Source organism: Anabrus simplex, chromosome 9 (assembly GCF_040414725.1).
Source record: "Anabrus simplex isolate iqAnaSimp1 chromosome 9, ASM4041472v1, whole genome shotgun sequence".
Taxonomy (NCBI): Eukaryota; Metazoa; Arthropoda; class Insecta; order Orthoptera; family Tettigoniidae; genus Anabrus; species Anabrus simplex.
This window is the reverse complement of record NC_090273.1, coordinates 95,141,169-95,158,231: the sequence shown is the minus strand read 5'-3', so window position 1 is coordinate 95,158,231 and position 17,063 is coordinate 95,141,169. Positions and strand designations below refer to the sequence as shown.

General features: G+C 41.0%; 1 protein-coding gene across 1 annotated transcript in view; it reads right to left on the bottom strand.

Annotated features, from left to right (window-relative positions):
- Positions 1-17,063, bottom strand: part of LOC136881220 (serine-rich adhesin for platelets) — a 91,997-nt gene that overhangs the window by 57,309 nt on the left and 17,625 nt on the right. Inside the window, exon 3 of the mRNA XM_067153949.2 lies at positions 16,170-16,240. Within this exon, the coding sequence (XP_067010050.2) occupies positions 16,170-16,240 (71 nt within the window). The remainder of the gene's footprint in view (positions 1-16,169; positions 16,241-17,063) is intronic.

Below are 17,063 nucleotides of genomic sequence, written 5' to 3'. Positions count from 1 at the left end.
AGAGCCCGATCGCACAGAGGGATGATAATAATAATAATAATAATAATAATAACAACAACAATCAGGAAGGAAAATCTCGAACGCAGCGAATAAGGGAGCTGCTTAGAGTAGATCCTTTAGCTCCCCAAGACAGGGAGAAAATTTATGCTATCTGTACGGCTTATCAGGATATCTTTCATCTAGAAGGGGATAAATTAACACATACGAATATACTTCAACATGCTATCATTACGCGTGTAGATCAACCTCCAATTCATGTGAGGCAGTACAGGTTACCTGAAGCTCAGAAGGAAGAGATAGGTCGCCAGATAAATCAGATGTTACGGGATGATATTATTACTCCTTCAACTTCTCCATGGTCTAGTCCCATTCTTTTGGTTCCAAAGAAAATGGACGCTTCTGGTAAGCAAAAATGGAGGGTCGTTGTGGATTTCAGACTTCTCAATGACATTACCAAAGGAACTACGTATCCTATTCCGTTAATTTCTGAGATATAAGATGCCTTAGGAAAAGCAAAGTATTTCTCCACTATGGATCTGGCCAGTGGATACCGCCAGGTACTGCTGAAGCCTGAGGACAGAGAAAAGACAGCATTTTCTGCCTTAGGAAAGCATTATCAATACAAGAGATTAGCCATGGGGCTTCGAGACGCGCCAACAACTTTTATGCACTTGATGAAAACGGCACTAACAGGGTTAGAAGGCATTACATGTCTGGCTTATATGTATATGTGTATGCTAGCTCTGTAGAGGACCACAAACAGAGATTATGTGATGTTTTTCAGAGATTGAGAGAGGTGAATCTTAAATTAGGTCCAGATAAGTGCGAATTTCTAAGAACGGAGGTAGCTTTCTTAGGACACGTGATTACCAAGGACGGTGTTCAACCTGATGACCGGAAGGTTCAAGCAGTGAAAGAATATCCGCAGCCCACCACTACGAAACAGCTGAAAGGATTTCTAGGCTTATCAGGTTATTATCGTAGGTGCATTCCAAACTACAGTAAGATAGCGAAACCACTGTACGAGCTGCTTAAGAAGGAAGTACCGTACGAGTGGACGGATAGGCAAGAGCAGGCATTCCAGATCTTAAAGAAAAAGTTAACAGAGAAACCAATATTGCAGAACCCAGACGTTGAGAAACCTTTCATATTGACTACAGACGCTAGTAATGAGGCCTTAGGAGCAGTGCTGTCACAGGGACAGATAGGTAAGGATTTGCCGATAGCTTACGCTAGTAGAACTTTAAATAAGGCCGAGAAGAATTATTCTGTGACGGAGAAAGAATTACTAGCAATTGTTTGGAGTGTGAAGTATTTTAGGCCGTACTTGTTCGGCAGGCATTTTATGGTAGTAACAGACCATAAGCCTTTGAAATGGGTATTTAATGTCCAAGACCCATCCTCTAGATTAATTAAATTCTGAATGAATTTAGCAGAGTACGACTTTGAGATAGTGTACAAGGAAGGCAAACGTAACTGCAATGCAGATGCCTTAAGTAGAATTCCAGTTAGGAACGAAGAGCCTGATCAAAAAGTGTGAGTAGTTAAATCTGGTAATACTAACCAAGAGACTAGTAATGAGGAGCGTGAAGCTAATAACCCCTTAGGAGCACCTGTTAGCTCAGATAATAATGCGCAGCCACGGGGACCCAGCTCTGAATCCGAGGACGCCACCGCAGAGGTGACAGAGCCTGAGAGTGGAAGCGAAGAAGGTAGTAATAGTGAGGATGTAACCGAAGAGGCTAGGAACGCTAGCCCGGAGTTAACAGAACAAGAGAAATTAGAGATTATTAAGGAATGTCACGAGTCATTAGTATCAGGCCATCAGGGCATATCAAGAACGTATGGCCGGATAAAAGACCACTATCAATGGGAAGGGATGCAAAAGGATGTAGAAAGGTATATACGCTCATGCCCATCGTGTCAAAAGAATAACATTACCGGGCCTGAAGTAAGGGCACAAATGGAAATCACAGATACTCCGAAAGCAGTCTTTGAAAAAATAGCACTAGATGTAGTAGGACCTTTAAATGTAACGGAAGCAGGGAACAGGTACATACTCACCTGTCAAGCTCAGCTGTCTAAGTATTTAATTGCGAGTGCTATGCCGGACCAAAGTGCAGAAACTATAGCACGAACTCTGTTTAACTCATTGCGGACCGCGGACGGCGTAAGACGTTTAAGCCTGCTCCTATGCTGCGGGCCGTGGACGGCGTAAGACGTTTAATGTTCCGCGCGAAGGAATGCTGTTTATATTCTTCATCTATGCATTCTTACACCTTAGTCAGCGTTACTGGTTGTAGCAGGAAGTTGGTTGACCTTGTTGAGATAAGCCTCTCGTTGAGTGGGCCCATGTTTATCTCAGCAGTTTTAGCTGAAAAATCTCATAACTTCCTTGCGCGTCAAGGCGGTACTTGAGATTCCAATGCAGTGCGTGTCGTCCTTACCGAGTGTAGTATAATGGCTTATAATACAAAATTTCTTACGGAAGATTAAATAGATATTGTTCACAATGATTATTCTGGTGATGAACTTATTCCTGAAATAGACTCAGATAGTGAAAGTGAGAGTGACGAGGAAATTGCGATTCCCGAATTCTATAGGCCTATAGAGAAAAGTGAAGTGCCTGATACATATCATACTAGTTATTGTCCACCCATTCACCATTTACAGAGAATTCTGGTATAAACGTTCAAATAGAAAATAAGCAGGATATTTTGATTTACGTGAGTATTTTCATGAATGACGAATTTTATCAGTATGTGTGTGAGCAGACCAATCTATACGCGAGTCAAGTGAGAAGTGCGGCGCCCCGGCCTTTCACAAAGAATTCGATCATGCAATCGTGGAAACCGATTAGTCCAAAATCCTGATATAAAAATGTACTGGACCGAAGACCCTGTTATTCATACTACGATATTTTCTAAAACAATGTTCCGAAAACGCTTCCTTCATACTTTCCTTTCTTCACTTCGGTGACAGTAATCGTTATGCCGAAAGTACAGATAGGCTGCATAAAATTAGACGTTTGAAACCTGTCACACCAGATATCACACCTTAAATATTTACTAGAGGTAAGCACAAAGTATCATTTTTCTAACATTTATAGTTTAGGAGTAATTGTAAATTTTGATAAGTGATGCACGTCAAGTGGGCCGGGCATGAAAATGGCCGGTCCAGGCATTCAAGTGTCCCGCTCACAAGCAGGTACTGAACGTGTTAATAGAGTAAATAGTGTATTCAGTATACCAAATATCATAGTGACAGATCAGGGTGCAAATTTTATGTCAGATGTTTTTAAGAAATTATGCAGAATATTGCGAATCAAGAAGGTCCATACAGCGGCATTTCGACCGCAATCTAACGGTAGTTTGGAGCGCTCTCATAGACTGCTAGCAGAATATTTAAGACATTATGTATGCAGTTCACAAGATGACTGGGATAGTTATCTTCCTATGGCAATGTTTGTGTATAACACGACCAAGCACACTAGTACAGGTTATACACCATTTGAGTTAATATTCGGGCGAAAGGCAAATATTCCTGATGTTCTCCAAAGGAAACCAGAACCAAATTATAATGAATGCCAGAATGTCTTGGAGCAGTTAACCAGACAACTGCGAGAGAGTCATGAGATAGCTAGGAAGACATTAATTAAAACCAAAGAATACTATGATAAGGCTAAGAATGAAGTTTCATTCAAAGTAGGAGATCTTGTGTTGTTACGCAACGATGCCCTACGAAGGGGACGTTCGAGGAAACTTTCTCCACCATATCAAGGTCCTTATAAAATTACTAAGGTATCGGGAGTGAATTGCACGTTACAGGTAAACAAGCGTGGTAAACAAATTGTAGTTCACCAGAACAGACTAAAAATGTACATTAATTAGAGAAGAAATGTAAGGGCATGGTTCCTATTTAGGTCGCAGTGAGTTACACTTCCCTCACTCCAACAGCATTGTGGATTATCATGTACCGCTGATAGAGTTAGTTGAGATACTCTGTCAGGTCGCGTCGAAATCAGGAAAGTACTAGAAATTTTAACCTAAGTAAGAGAGGAACCTAGGAAATTTTGATACGGGAGTACCATTGTGAGTACGTCGTAAGTACCCATCAGAAGGACTACAGGTGACGAGACTGTATGTCCAGATATCAACTCGTCAAAAGGGAACCGCAGGGTTCGAACTGAGTATAGAGAGAATTTGAGTTCATAATGAGGATTAAAATTATCTACACTTGCTATGTGCACGTTCTGAAGAAGCCTTCACTTACTGTCACTAGAAATTAGATAAATAAATTAGGTAGCGTTGTATGTAAAAGTAAATGAGAATCATGAGGATAACCCCGTGTGGTGTCGGGGATTTACGCAAACAACACTCTACACTTTGATACTTTTCTTCCCATACAGTTACACAACCAGAATAACACCACGACTCGAACCTGTCTGTCGTAGGAGGCGACTAAAGGTTCCACTTAGGGAATGGCCTTGTATTCAGTCCTTTTATGCACAAATGCGGGCGCCCTGAGTGAGGCATGAACTCAGTGAGGCGGGTTCTGCCTGGGAAATATCACCATTAGGCCGGTGATTTTCCACAACAGTGGGATTCTCGTGGGAACAGAATCCATTGAAGGGAATGTTCTCACCACGTTGAGGACCATTCCACTAGTAGTAACTCCGAGATTGGGGTATAGTGTGATGAGGTTACTTCACTAGACTGAATATTAGCATTTTGCATAAATACCGTATTTTCGATTGGCAAGTAAAGAACTGACCACTAATGATATATTTCATCTATCCGTAAAGGTAAAGAGAAATGACGCAGGTACGTCAGTCAAATAAGGAGAGAGAAATTTTTGAACGGGCTAATGATGGCTCTAAAATTATGTTAGAGCTATCTAGAGGCGAAGTTTCACAGAGATATCAGTTACGAAAAGGAATTCGTAGATTTTAGTAAAATTATTCATGAGAATACTAATAGACTAGTACAGAGCATAATTACGAGAAGACAAACGTTACAGTAAGACAGTCAGTCACATTAAGTGTGTATTCAGGTACAGATAAACAGTTGAGGGTAGGTTCCACAACACCTAACAGTATAATGTGTAAGGTAGAGTGAAAGAGAAAGTGAAGGTTGCTGTTTACCTTACAGAGAGGTGAATGAACCAGGCGGATGGAAGGGATGACAGGCCACACGACATGGGGAGTGCTGGTCGTCACAGTTATGCTGCTAGGGGTGTCCATACCCACCAGTCAATTGGATTTCATGATGAATCGGTATGAAAATACAGCCGGAGTTTATTTTAATTATCAAGGAGAAGTACAACTGTACACTGTAGAATGGAAACTGATTACTTATGTTAACCTTACACGTTCGGTAGATCTATTTAATGTAGCCCGCAGAAATTTACAGAAGACTAAAACTCTGTGTATCCAGGTAGAAAAGGAAATGCATATTAAGTGCGAACATCAGATAATGTTGGTAGAACAACAATTTCAAAGGATTCAAGGGATTAAGGACTTAATTAAGAAAATGATTAGGGTCGGTACGCCGGAAGGCAACGGGAAACGAAGTAAGCGCGGGCTAATTAATGCAATCGGTACCACTGCGAAGATGTTATTTGGAACGATGGATGAAAATGACCCTATTTACTACGAGGGCAAAATTAAGGAACTAGAGCAGGAACAATTGTCCATGATACAAGTAGCAAAAAGTCAAATGTTAGTTGTAAAGGCTCTGAATAAATTAAAAAACTACAAAGCGCCAGGAGAAGATCAGACCTTTGCGGAAATCTGGAAATATGCAGGAACCTCAGCAAAAGTTGCCCTCCATCAACAACTTGTCTCTATCTGGATTAAAGAAGAACTACCAGAACACTGGACAACAGCCCTCATTCATCCACTGCACAAAAGAGGAGACAAAACTGACCCTAATAATTACAGGGGAATCTCTCTCCTAGACATAACATACAAAATATTTTCAATAATCATCCTTAATAGGATAAGTTTACAACTTGAGAAAGAACTAGGAGAATATCAAGGAGGTTTCAGACCCTGGAGGAGCTGTCCTGATCAGATCATGAGTCTTAAGTTGATAATGGACTATAACAGGAGAAGAAACAGAGATATGGTGATAACATTTGTAGATTTCAAGAAAGCTTATGATTGCATCCATAGAGAATCTCTGTTTAAAATTTTAAGACACCTTGGACTACACCCCAAATTAATAAACATGATAAAACTGACTCTCACCAATACCAAGTCAAAAGTGAAGTTTAGGGGGGAAACATCAGAGACATTTGAAATTAAAACTGGACTACGGCAGGGAGATGGGCTCTCACCACTATTATTTAACTGTGCTCTAGAAATGGTAATGAGGGAATGGTTTAGAAAATCTCCCCCCAAAATAAAGATTGGCCGAAAAATCAAAACAAATTGCCTGGGTTTTGCTGACGATTTAGCATTACTAGCAGTGGACATAAAAGAAGCAAAAACCCAGATATCAGAACTTCAAAACATTGCAAATAAAATTGGCCTCAAAATATCATTTGAAAAAACAGAAATTATGCCCCAAAAACCAACACAGCTAAAAGAAGTCACCATAAATGGTAATAAAATCAAAATAGTAACTCAGTTTAAATATCTTGGAGAAGTAATAACACATAACTTAAATGAAAAAATCTCAATCCAAGTAAGAACAAATAGATTAGCTAAAGCACAAAAATTAACATGGGATATCTACAAAAAGAAATGTCTATCAATAAATACAAAAATAAAACACTACAACACAGTTATAAAACCGGAAGCTACATATGCAGCAGAAACACTCTTTTACCTGAATAAACAATCAAAGACTGACAGACTTCAGAAAATTGAAAGGAGGATTGGAAGAACCTGTATCAACAAAAAATATCAGAAAGATGGACAGTGGCGGTTAATACCTAACAAAGTCGTGTACAAAGAGCTAGAACCCATTACAGATACTATGCGTAAGAGGAGACTGGGATTCTTTGGACATATCATGAGGATGCAGGACTCGAGACTTCTGAAACAACTAGTACAACACAATCTCGTCTCAAAAAATACCACAACAGGATGTAAATGGATCAGAGAAGTAAGAGAGGATCTGAAGGAAATAGGCCTTACAACAGAAGACACCAAAAATAAGATAAAATTGAATACAAAACTCAAGAATACAAACCTCCGCTTTACCCTTACACAAAACAAACCAACAACACGCACATTTTCAACTGAGGAAAGGGCACGAAGATCGGAGCGTCTGAAGAAGTACTGGGAGGACCGCAAAGCCCGAACAATCCCTTCAAAGAGACCTGAACGACGGACTGACTAAAGTGATCCTATGTGGTCATAAAAGAAGAAGAAGAAGAAGAAGAAGAAGAAGAAGAAGAAAGTCAACTTTACAATCTGTTAATAGTACTCTGTATGACATCACAGCAAATAAACTCAAACTAAGTGAAAATTTTGAGCAACTTAAGAGTTTCATTCAGAATGAAACAACGGGCATAAATGAGGCTTTTAGACAGTCAGAAATGCAGATATCGTTAAATAAACACTTAATTGAGTTGCAAGGGTTTCTGATGCAATTGCATGAGCATTATCAGATCTTATTAGATAGTATTGTAAGTTCTCAGACAGGCACGGTGAGTGTCCAAGTGTTAAGCCCCGATGATCTAGTAAGGGCATATAAGAAAGCCCAAAGAGATTTTCCTAAGGGTTATGATCTGCCGTATGATTTGCAAGTCACTTATGGGTACTTGACTTTGAAAATATCATCAGTGAGTGTATATATATATAACTCAAGATACTTTGGTGTATATTTTACGCACCCCTCTCACTAACAAAATAAAGTATAATTTGTACCATTGTACACCTTTTCCCTCTCCCATGAAGAGTAATCCAAACCACTTTGTGTATATATCTAATGAGAAACAGTATGTATTAATTGATCAAGAAAGACAGACATATGTAGAATTAAGTGAAAAACAAGTGAAACAGTGCAAGCGGACTGACAATGGACAGAGATTATGCAAGGCAAGTTTTCCTATTAACAATGTAATGTCAAAGGGTAGTTGTATTGTCAAGTTGTTAACTGGTGTTAGTTTTATTCCGGAAGACTGCAAGAAAAGTGTAATGTCAGTTTATGAACTCATATGGATACCTATTGATGATAAAATGTATATTTTTGTATCGCCTCATGAAACAAGGGTCACCAGTGTTTGTCAGGATATTACCAGTGATATGAGTTTAAATGGTGTGGGAATAATACAATTCACAGACTTGTGTACAGTTTACAGTCCCACTAGTAAAATTCAGAGTACAGGTTCAGTAAATACTACCACGAAGAAGGACTTAGTGCCAGAAGTAATGCTGGTATATGATTGTTGTGAACAATTAGACAGTGAGATCAAATTAGAGGATGTACCAGAATTAAATAGGGTCACAGTAGGAAGCTTACTGAACCATATAAGTGACCTAAGGTTAGCCAGTCATAAGACTGAGGACGTAGAAGCACTGGTATTGCAGAAAGAAAAGGAATTTAAAATGCAAATGACCCAACAGTATACAAGTATATATCAAATTGTAACTGGTATTATTTTGTTTGCAGTACTTATAATAGTCTGTTGCTGCTGTGGTTGCTGTAGAAGGTGTAGATCCTTAAGTAAATGCATAGAAGACAATAGGGAGCGCTGTCCCAACTTATGTGTTTTCCAAAACGTGATCACTAATGACCACAGAGCTGAGGTCTCTGATGAGGACATAACTGTCCATTTTCAGCATCCTCGACTGGCTAAAAGGGCCCCTCAGCCACTCAGGATCGCTGCCGGGATTAGAAATATATGAGCACCGGCACCCTACTACGGGCAGAGCAATTGTCAGAGATAACTTGGCGCAGCGCACCCACGATCAAGAGCACAGAGACTCTGACAGGATGTAAGAGTAAAAATGAATGCAGAGGTAATGCATTCCTTTTTCCCCAAAGGGGGGAGGTGTCGTGTCAGCCCCCAGTTGGAGCTCAGGACTCATTCTTCCGAGGATCGAACCCATGAGCGGGAACGTAGGAGGAATGGTGTCGCTGAGACATACATTAGTATTATGGGGAAACTAAAAGCTAATATTAATGACTATGTAATGGCAGTAAGGCCAAGGTATCATAATTATAATGCTGGGAGAAGAATATAAGTAAATTAAGAATCATATAAGATTGAAGAGTTTGAAGGCACACAAAAGCTGTAAGCAACAGGTTGTGCAATTAGAAGTAAGGCTTGGTCGAAGTAGGGTGAATCACATGCTGCACCCTGCTGAAGGTGCGTAGTATGTCTTTAGAAAAGGTGGGTGGAAAGTGAACCGAAAGAGGCAATTCCGTTTTTGTGTGTCTGTGGACAGTCTCCCTAGGATGAGAACTTCGATGGCCTTCTCGAAGGGAGGCGAGAGTTAGTGAAGGTATAAGGGTACACACCCTGGTCGAGGCTTTTTGGAACAAGTTACTAGGAGTGCGGGCGGAAGCCTTGTCAGTCAGGTCTCCGATAATAATAATAAGAAGAAGGTCCGAGTTTGGACTTGGAGTATTCACTTCAGTACTTCGACCACGCCAAGCCTTCTATGTTAGTGATATTTGAAGTTGGGAAGGAGATTGTAAATACTGTATATAATTATACATACTATCAGTCTACAATTAAAGAAGGTTTTGGGAAGCAGAGGACTTCGTCTCTTCACACGTAGCAAATCACCCAGGCCCTTTGAAGTAAAACTCCCAGCCGCTCGGGGGAATCAATCTGATTATTCATCATTTCTCGTCGTGGCAAAACCTGTGTCACGACAAATTAACGAAGGGATTTTGTTAGGTGATAACCCCATACTTACATCCCGAAGGAAGACCTCAAAACCACTAGGCTACAACATAGCGCATATCAGGACATGGAACTGCGTGGAATGATACAGGCTGGAAGAGAAGATTTCCTGTTCTCAGCCTGGAATTACGGATCAAATGCCAGTCAGCCTTAACCATTATTGTGGCAACAGCTGTATTACACATCACAGTGCTGACTAGAGATGAACTTCCTCCAGATGACACCATTATACCAGTACATAAGGCAAAGGGGAAATAGGAATGAAAGGATAGAAAATAATCCTATTTACTAATTCAATTAACAACTCCCTTTCAAAGGAGGAAAAATTAGAACCACGAGTCCGTTTCACTTCACGCGCCATATTTAACAGCTGTACTCAAACAAAAGCACATCAGAGCGCGCTGTAAAACAGCATGTTCGTACCACTGCCTCCTTGATTCACACCAGTTCACAATGTTGGGAGAGTTAACAGTCGATTAGTTAACATTTCATAGGAAAAGTTTGATGAAACGCAAGAAATGTAACAAGATGTTACATTTTTAACTCGGTATTAACTAACTACTTATTAGTATATATTTAACATGTGTTGATGAAACTAGGCCTAATACTTCCACCACCATCCATTATAAATGTTGGTTATCACACATCTGTTATGAATTCAAAAATAATGTAGATATAAATGAAAAGGCTTAGTGTGCTAGATAGTTCATATGTAAATTTATTAGCTTTAATTCAATTTATAGGCTATATTGTAACAAGTTGGAAGGAATATTAGACAGGAGAATGAGAAGAAAGGTAGAAGGAGAGTTACAAGAGGCTTTATAAGTGGAAGATCTACAGTAAACCCAATCTTCAGCATGAGGCAATTAATGGAAAAGAACTGGAAATGTGGAAAGGATCTGGCCATGGCGTTCATAGATCTAACAACTTAATTGAGTAGACAGCGTTCCCAGGGAGAAGGTGCGGGAAACTATGGTCAAAAAGAGACTGGGTACACAAACTGTAGAAATGGTGCAATCAATTGTTCAAAATCTGTCAGCAGCGTAGACTCCGTTTGGAAAGACAGAATGGTTGAGGAATTAAACTGGACTAAGACAGGGGAGTGTGTTGTTGCCTCTTTTGTTTCTAATGGTTATGAAGGAAATATATAGGAGACAAAGGAAGCATATGGAAATAGGGGGATGAAGTTATTACTTAGATTGATGCTTTAACGACCCATAATTGTACACATAATAAGCTTTTGGACTTTTTGCCGTGTCAGAAAATAAGGTGAAATTCTTTACGTTTCACAGAGAACTTTGCTCTGTGTCTTCAGAAGAAACAGAAGAGATTTTCTACTGAAGTCTGGCTCCATGGCTAAATGGTTAGAGTGCTGGCACTTGGTCACGGGCCCGGGTTCAATTCCCGCTAGGGTCAGGAATTTTAACCATCATTAGTTAATTTTGCTGGCACGGGGACTGGGTGTATGTGTCGTCTTCATCATCATTTCATTTTCATCCTGACGCGCAGGTCGCCTATGGGCATCAAATCAAAAGACCTACACCTGGCGAGCCGAACATGTCCTTGGACACTCCCGCCACTAAAAGCCATACGCCATTTCATTTCTACTGAAGACATGGAGCAAAGTTTTCTTCGAAACATAATGATTTTCACCTTGTGTTCTGGCACAGCAAGGAAGGAAGCGACCGTAGCCTTAAGGTACAGCCCCAGACAGTTGCCTGGTGTGGCTTAACATAACATTGGGTTATTCTATCAAAAGAAGCGTTCTGCCGTACATACAGTAGGTTCAATGAAGCAGAGAATTACTTCAAAAATAGCCCCACAGAGCAGGATTTGGACTGTGGTTCATTTTTCAGCTCTCAGAAACTTTGTCAATTCATCCAGAACAATGAAGTACTCCTGGCTCGCTGGACGTGAACTACTAATGCATGCCTCTTTCACTTTCAACATCTAATATCCATGTCATATCTCTAACTCGTGTTTACTCCACCACAACAGATCACTTTCCGTAATTTACTAACTTGATGGTATTAAGCAGAACATATATCTTACACTCATGTTCATAAAAAATAAAAATAAAAGAACACCTTGAAAGAGAAGAGATAGGAAGTTCATATTCACAGGACATACATTAGTAAATTCTGCAGAAATGATTGCATTTCAGTCCCCTACACTATCACACCAAATGCAAGGTGCCTCGGGACCGGACAAGGTGCGCGAACTGCCTCGTTCCCTGGATACCCATATTTCAAAAAGGCAATTATAGCAAAACATAAGGCACAAAGGCATCTTCAACCACGCACAAATTCTAACACCCACTCAAGCACACTCTTACTCCCCGCCCCCACTCTGCAAAGTAAACAACACTCTGTTACTGTTACTCCTAAACAGTCAATCTTTCCCAATTCAGGGCCACCTCGGTGGATTGAGTAGCTGAGGACCCTGAAAAACTCCAACCAAGCAGCCACACCCCACCAAGAACTCAAACCCGCCAATACAAGCCACGAAGACCAAGAAAGTTCTCACTTCCTACGCTTAAAACCACCTCCAAAAGGCCTCCTTCACATTCAAAAGAGGAAGCACTGGTTCTCAGAGACAAGGCGGGTGCACAAACACTTAAAACGCTGCCCCTTAACACATTGAGTGCCGAGCCAATTGTAGCACACTATTCCACTGGTGCCGGGCGTATTTTTGAATTGCATTCCGCTGGTGCCAAAGCAATTGTACGCGTTGAAGTCTGTTTATATAATCTTGGGATGTATTTATATAATGTACTAAGTAAATTTTATCTCACCATACCATGGTCATGTGTGACGCCATATGGTGTCACATCAATTTTTAGGAAAGATAAAATATAGCATGACGCCACATGGCGTCACAGAATTTTTTGACATGGAATGTGCAATACGAATTTCAAATATGGGATTTTTTTTGCTAATTCAAATTAACGCAATATTTATGAAAACCTAGTAAAATGCAAAACAAGTGCTTATATTACATTATATATTGTTGTGAACAGTTTTCTGATAACTCTAAACAATGAAAATATGCGTCTCGGCACGCCCGAGGTCTTGTTACTCGTAATTTTTCAAACCTTATTGGCGCTCTTTGTTCAAACATCGTCATTTGTACACTTGTTTCATATTTACGTTTTGCACATCTCATCGTGAAGTTAAGGGGAACGCGCTAACTATACGCTACCTGGCTGCTGGCGCAGCTCGACGCAGCCCGGTTGGTTGAAGTCCGCTGCTTCGCTCCTCCCTACCTCTCCGCCACACCCCGATACTCCCACGGCACTTTTAATTTTATGACTATTTATTTGTTCAATTTCGGCGTTTAAACTTGCGCTGGGTACATGCAGTTTTCACCTTAGCATTCTACTGCCTCCCACGAATATTCCTACCAAATTTCAACCGAATCAGAGTGTAACACATGTATATGCTCCCTCGTAAGATTATTACCAATATCTTCCATTTTTTATATTTTTGCACAGCTATATAAACTGAGTGATAATACGTACGTAAACGAGGAATAAACAATGCCTGGCGCGCTTTCACCTGTGACAATAACCACTGGCCAGTCAGTGGCTTCGGAAGAATACTGTGGCGCCACATGGTGGCATACAGTAAAAATGCATAGCTGGAATAGACCCTGAAGTTCGCCCTTCACTTAGTACCAATTTTACGCGCATAGATGTCACAGCTGATTATCTACGGCGCATCGCCTGAAACTCAACTGTGCCGCCATGTGGCATCACGCCAACTCTGATTTCAAGAAAGGTGTGCCGCCATATGGCGTCATGCCATCTCAAATTTGAAGACCACCGTGACGCCATATGGCGGCACGTGGCACCCAACGTGTTAAAGATGCTAATTTTTAAAAAATTTAACATCCGCACACTCATAATTTGGGCGTGTTCAGTACTTGGATGGGCGACCAACCAAGACTACCACATACCGATGCTCACTAATTACCGTGTCGGCCAACACAAGAATGACCATCGATCCCGGTTATACACACATCACACAAAAACGTAACTTATACTTATCATTAATAAATTACTTAAATGATAAAAACCAAAAACTTAATACACTCATTATAGACCGATAAAGGAACACCAGTGGACGCACCGGCATCGGTACCTCTGCGGAGATAGGTGGCACATACGGTTAACCAGGGATTCAGTCACCTAGATTCAGCATGTGTCCTGTTGCCTAGTAGGCACTGGGTCCTCCATGGGCACAGATAACTTCTTCCATGCGTGATGGTATCGACATGAATAAGGCGTGAATGGCGTACTGGGGTATAGCAATCCATCCTGCAATTCACCTGGTTCCGCAGTTCATCTTTGGTGGTTGGTTGGCAATGGGTCATAGCGCAGCACCCATCCTTTCACCATATTCCACACATTTCCGATTGGCAACAAGTGCAGTGTTCGGGCAGGCCAGAGCAACAGTCTGACATCCCGTGACAACAAGAAGGCACGTATTCATGCAGCAACATGTGGTTGTGCATTGTCCTGCTGAAATATAACGTCTCGGGCATTGTGCTGAAAGGGTATGGCTATGGGTCGCAGAATGTCATTCATGTAGGCCAAACTGGTCACAGTGCCCTGGACACGCACCAACTGTGATTTGTGGTCGAACCCAATAGCACCCCACACCATAAGGCCTTGAGTTGGCGCTGTATGTCTTGTGCGAATGCAGTCAATGTGATGACTCTCCCCCGTCTGCGGCGAACCAAAATGTGGCCATCATTTTCAAACAAAGAGAACCTGGATTCGTCCGAAAACACTATCCGCTACCATTCCTGTCCCCAGTGACGTTCCATACACCATTGCAGTCTAGAATGTTTATGCACATTAGTGAAAGGTACACGGAGAAGTGGACGACGCGCCAGAAACGCAGACCGCAATAAACAGCAACAGACGGTCATGTACGAAATGTTACACTGTTCCACTGTTGCGCCAGAACCAAGGAGGATGCAGATCTGTCCTGCAATGCCATTCGGATGAGGTGTTGTTCTTCTCAGGGGGTAGTCTGGGTGGTGTGACCAGACCCATCTCGTCGTGTTCTACGGCCTTCTGTGAACCATTTTGTTCACACACTGCCAACACACTTCGTCCCACACGAGCAGCAATTTCCCAGATGGATGCATCAAGTTCTCTTATGCCAACAATGCACCCTCTTTCAAACTCACTCACTCATTTGACGGTACAGTTCTCATACATCTGCAAGGCACTGTGCACGTCTGCTCAAGTTACACCGATCCATTACCTTCAGTTTATAGTGACGAGAACTGCAGGCATTTTACCAATCGGTGGTAGTGCGCCAAGATATCAATGTGGACCTTGAATGTGAGGACAGACATGGTTCAAATGCGAATCATTCTTCAGAACGTACTAATGTACATGTCCTGTGAATATGAACTTCTGATCCCTTGTCTTTCAAGGTGTTTTGGTTTTTATGAACATGAGTGTATATAACAGTACACAGTTAACAGAATGTTCACAGAATGGCTTTTCCATCTTGGTCCACAGTCCTTTTCCCTTTGCAAGGCTAGCTCATTTTACATTGTTGACATACAGATGGCATGTAGGAGAATATTGGCCTAAACGACTAATAGTTTTTTGTGGGTTGCGTCTCTTCAATAAGAAACCAGTGAACCATTCTGTGTGTATACAGACTTTGTAAATGGCTACAACATACCCAAATGAGGAAAACAAACATCTTAGGTTTCATATTAAAAATGCAATTTTCACTGTAATTTGTTTTAGAAAAGGGACAGTAAAAGAGACAAAATTTATTAAATAAAACATGATGCAATATTTTCATGTGAAGCTGAAAATTCACAGCCTGTTTCCAGTCATTCGACCAGGTCAGGAATGGAATGAATGAAGCCCCCATCTAGTGGTGAGGATAGGAATTGTGCCGGCTGCCGAAGCCTGTCGCACTCCTCTGGGGCAATGATTAATGAATGATAAGTGAAATAAAATTATATTGGAGAGAGTTGCTGGAATGAAATATGACAGGGAAAACTGGGATAACCCTGTCCCGCCTCCACTTTGTCCAGCACAAATCTCACATGGAGTGACCGGGATTTGAACCAAGGAACCCAGCGGTGAGAGCCTGGCGTGCTGCCGCCTGAACCACGGAGGCTCCCAATACCTCATATTATGTATTAAATACATCTGTTCTTGTTAGTTTTAGTGATCTTAAGACATCTAAAATGTTATTTTAAGTGTCAAAACTACTAATGCCTACTCATAACAATATAATCAATTCAAAATTTATAGCTCTTACCTTGAGAACAAATGAAGGGAGGGAAAGGGCTATCATCATCAGAATTCATGATAACCGGATCAGCATCAAACCTATAATATAATGAATAAATTATAAGTTGTCAAATAAATTGAATTTAATTCATACACAGTTTCCACAGGTAATACAAAAAGCAGTAATGAACACATATGCAATAATGTAAGATCAATTTAAGTCCACGTCCCCAGGTGGTGCACCCCCAATGGAGGTTAGTAGCATGTACCCTTTTAATCTCATACCAGCCCTTCTGATACGAGGACGGTTTGAAAAGTTCTCGGAATCACCGCTAGATGTCGATGCAAGAGCAACGAGGTTTCCACGCAATAATCACACATCCTTTGTGAGTGAACATGGGGCGCGTCAGTGCTCTAGCTGCAGGAGTGTGGTAGTGACGACTCTTTGTTGTTGTTCCCGCATAGTGATTTGTGACAATGGAAAAAACTGAGATTCGAGCAGTGATTAAATACTTTGTAAAGAAAGGTATGAAAGCAAAGAAAATTCATGCCGACTTTCAGAACACACTGGGGGACTCTGCTCCTTCATTTTCAACTGTTGCCAAGTGGACCAGCGAGTTTAAATTTGGTCAGGAGAGCTTGGATGATGATCCGCGTAGTGGACGGCCAAAAAGTGTTACGACCCCAGAATTTATCGCGAAAGTGCATAAAATGGTCATGGAGGATCGTCGACTGAAAGTGTGGGAGATTGCTGAAGCTGTAGGGATGTCTTCTAAATGGGCATATTATATTTTAACAAAAGAATTGGGTATGAAAAAATTATCCGCAAGATGGGTGATGCAGCTCTTCAAATTGGACAATGAATGCACCAGATTGGAAATGTCCGAACAAAGTCTGGCCTGTTTTCAGTGCAACCAACAAA